The following is a 3,772-nucleotide window of genomic DNA, read 5'->3' as shown; positions in this document are numbered from 1 at the left end:
ATTCGGTCCTATTTATCTTAAGCATTTCTTTTCTATAGCTTTCGGGTAAAGGTGGCCGGGATGACGCCTAATTAATCCACAGGTGTATTGAGATAGCTTAAGTTTCAGGTCTTCGGTATAATGTTAGGCAGCTAACTTCGCTCAAATAACAGACGAGTGTTTCACACAAGAGTGAGAACGAACGGTCGGAATGTGCGGTCGCCGTGTTCTACAGACATGGCGGAGTTCCCGCATCGCAGTAAAGTTTCGAGAGTACCACGTTCCTAAAGACACAGGCCATTGCATGCCAGGCATACGAACAGGTCAAAGTGATACGGAAAGATGAACAGCGGATAAAAAGGGAAGCCATCGCTCGGACAAGGACACTCATTGGAAGACACGTTGCCAAGAATGGCCAGGCCCTTCGGCAGGGGACCTGGTTGCATTTTTGGGTAATCACCAGCGTGCACAAACGAGACAGTAACTCTAATGAGCTAAACGAAAGTACATAGAACACGCTTTAACAAGCGCATGGCCAAACGTTCTGTTTGGTTATTGTTAACGAGTATCCACCAGCTTATATTGTAAGCCTCGAATTCGCGCCCTATTCGGCTCCTGCACAAATATTTTTTGTTTTGTGCGGGTGTGCGCGCGTAAGGGCTTATCTGTAGTCGATGTAGACAGCTGTGTTCCGAGTCAATGCGCTGTCAGGCAACATTTTGGCGACCGGATGATTAAATAGAGGCGCACGTGTACGGAAGAACTCAAAATCGCCATAAGCGAAATTGGATGAAGACAAAGCAACTTTGAGCAACCTCGGAGATTCCAGATATTGTGAATTGTAGTTACGAATAAATATGGATAGCCATTATGAAAGACCTAAGCGACACAGCATGCATTCTCAGGTCTCATAGAGTACCAAGTGTTCACCTTCTCTACCTTACGCAACGCGATTCTTCTTGGTCGCTGAAGCTTCAGATGATGCAATAATTTATCTGGAACAAGATTCGACGACGGTGTCAAGAAAACTAAACAGCACTAACAATGAAATAGCTTCCGAGCTGCTTCCATACTCGTCGTTACTTGAATTTCCTGAAAACGGTATCACGACGAGATCTGAGCAATTGTTGACTCTTTAAAGCCCGGGTTGCAAGAGCGGCATTTCGCAATAAATGCGACTTCATAGGTCGTCACAGCTCATGTCCTTGCGCACGCGTGCGCTCTGGATGGAACAATGGAATTGGTTGCAGTACGTCGCATTACTTTCTTTTTTTTTCTTTTTCCTTTTTTATCTAACGATAGAAAACGCGAGACCAAACGAATGTCGCAAATGTTCAAGGTTACCTTTCCTCCCCTGCATTCGGCCTGTCATTCTCCTTATACTTATAAAGCTGCGCTTCAACGTTGAAACATACACAGAGACGAAAACAGCAGAGACTTAGCGCATTATGTTATTCTAGCTACAGGGTGATATGCTGAGTACTCGCGTTACTTCAGGGCTCTCGTATATTTATTTAAGCTATGGCGAATCGCTCTAGAAGGGTACTGTCGTCGTGATGTTCACTTACGGTATGCATTTCTGGGTGTTCACCTTCTACACAGTGTGTCTAAAACGGAGACCGTAACTAAACAGTGGCTAAAACAGAGCACTGCTGTTGTGCATACGTGTGAAGTGTGTCTGCGCAAATCACAGACTACGACCAACGCAATTTGTCTCATGGTGTGAAGAGCTAATGAAAAGTGGACAAGAAATGTCGGAAGTACTTTACCAAGCACGACCGGCAACAACTGCTGCTGCAGATTTAGTGGGTGTCTTTAAGATATTTTTATTGCAATGCGAATCGTTCTTTTTTATTCCACTGTTTGTTTCTGAGCAGTCCAAATTTCCACCTTTATAGTCTATGACTCTCCTGGAACTTTATTACCGCCTCGATTGGAAGCTACAGATCTCCAATCAGAGCTGTGGCTTTCCTCAAGTTCAATGAGAGTCAGAATCGGAACTGCAATCGGTCCCTACGGCGAGTTTGATGGTCGTGGTACTATTCGCAGTGAGGATAAACGGATCTATACCGATAGTTTTCTGCGAGCGTCCCTCATGCCTTAGCATGACAGCGTCAGAGCGATAGAAAGATCGAATTAGTTGCTCTAGATGAATGACAAAATATTCAAGTGAACCTGAAGTGCAGTCGCATGTGCGCAAAGCAGAAGTGGTGGAAGCACGATCGAGCACATTGCTACATATGCGAACGCCTTTCATGCCTGCTGCATACATTTAGATTTTTCTTTTTAGATTTCGTTTATATTCGGACATTTCAAGAAATGCCCACGAAGAGAGTTTCAGCTACATAATATTAGATACGTGCGAACCGACACGTGTTGATGTAGCGAAGTGTTTTGCAGGCATGTGCGCCCTACAAAAGGGGGCACACAACCAGGAGTGTAACGCAGGTGTTCCCGCCTAACGGAGGCCCGGCGGGCCGACCCCGGTGACGTAACATCGAGCGTTGCCGGCCTCTCCTCCGCGCGGTGCCGAAACAAAGGCGCGCGCGGCGCCCCGAGAGCGTCCCGCTGCCGCTCGCGCACGCGGTCCAGACAAAGCGCACGCCAGTAGTGGGCTTCGCAGCTTGACAACCATGTAATGCGACAAAGCGTGCCATGTCTGTCTCGTAGGAAGTGCTTTTTTCGCTGACTCACCCTTGTGCATTCCAGTGTACTTGTCCTTGAGCACGATGAGCTCGTAGATCTTTCCGAACTGCTCGAAGAGCGGCCGCAGGTCTTTCTCATCCAGGTTACGGGGAATCTGGCCCACAAACAGCTTGATGGCGTCGTGGTCCTTGACGGGTGCCAGCTCACCGTTGCCGTTGTGGATGACAACCGAATCCAGTACTCCGTTGTGCAGCGCCATGTTGGGAAACTCACAGCACAACATGCATGCGACCGTTGCGGGAGGCGCGGCGGCAGCAGCAGCACACACTCGCACGCACACACTTCGCTCGCAAAACACTAGACGCGGGTCTGCGAGGCGCGCGCGCGTGTGGGGGCCGCACGTCCGCCGGCCGATGAGGGCGCATGCGCGTGGGGAAGCCGCGCGGGCTCCCATTGGCCGGAAACGCACCACGTGGCTGGACCACCTAGTTGTTCTCTTTTTCCCTTCGTACCGCGCGGGCAGCAATACGCGGGACGCAGGACGCGCCGGGTCTCACGCCGTTTTTCCCCGCATCCCCCGACTCGGTGGATGGAGAAGCCGGCGGTCGCACTTGATGAGGTGACGTGCCTGACGCACGCATCTCGCTGCTCTTACTGCCCGCGTGGTAATCATGATCGGTGATGGAGTGAATATCTTCTCCTTCTGCTGTTTGAAAGCATTTCCACAGCCACAATCGCCATCCCTCACACAGTCTCGCAGTCAAGCGTCAATGCAAAATCACAATTGTTTGTTTTAAGTATTATAGGGCTTATGAGGTGGAAAATCAGCTGTTGACGCGGCCAAAGTCATCGAGCCTACGATATTTAGAGTTAAGGTTGAGTGAAGGCACTCGATCCAACGACCTTAGATGGGAGCCGGATCCATGACATTGGTGTTAATTAAGGTGAAGTTAATCAAGGCACAGTTATTTATGGCACAGTTGAGGCACTCGATTCCACGACCTTTGTTGCGAGTTGAACCTTCGACCTTGGGTGGGGGTCAAACCCAGCACCTTTGGTAGTAATTAAGGCGTAGTTAATTAAGGTATAGTTTGTTAAGATAGAGTTAAGGCACTCTAACCTACGACCGTTGTTGGAAGTCGAACCC

At 49.1% G+C, this 3,772-nt stretch overlaps 1 protein-coding gene across 1 annotated transcript; it reads right to left on the bottom strand.

The window, feature by feature from the left end:
- Window positions 1-263: 263 nt before the first annotated feature.
- Window positions 264-2,960, bottom strand: LOC142582131 (CUGBP Elav-like family member 4). Its single transcript, XM_075691527.1, has 2 exons — window positions 2,674-2,960; window positions 264-415 (listed from the first exon to the last, which is right to left on the bottom strand). The coding sequence occupies exons 1-2, from the start codon at window positions 2,906-2,908 to the stop codon at window positions 264-266; spliced, it is 387 nt and encodes a 128-aa protein (XP_075547642.1). The 5' UTR covers window positions 2,909-2,960.
- Window positions 2,961-3,772: the final 812 nt, after the last annotated feature.

Source organism: Dermacentor variabilis, chromosome 5, assembly GCF_050947875.1.
Source record: "Dermacentor variabilis isolate Ectoservices chromosome 5, ASM5094787v1, whole genome shotgun sequence".
In the NCBI taxonomy this organism is placed as follows: domain Eukaryota; kingdom Metazoa; phylum Arthropoda; class Arachnida; order Ixodida; family Ixodidae; genus Dermacentor; species Dermacentor variabilis.
Note: the sequence above shows the minus strand (reverse complement) of the source record. Positions and strands in the feature narration are given on the sequence as shown.

Coding starts and splice junctions, on each gene's coding strand:
- LOC142582131 (XM_075691527.1), bottom strand. CDS start 2,908: ATGTTGTGCTGTGAGTTTCCCAACATGGCGCTGCACAACGGAGTACTG. Junction 416..2,673: donor GTACACTGGAATGCACAAGG/GTGAGTCAGCGA, acceptor AAATGCAACCAG/GTCCCCTGCCGAAGGGCCTG.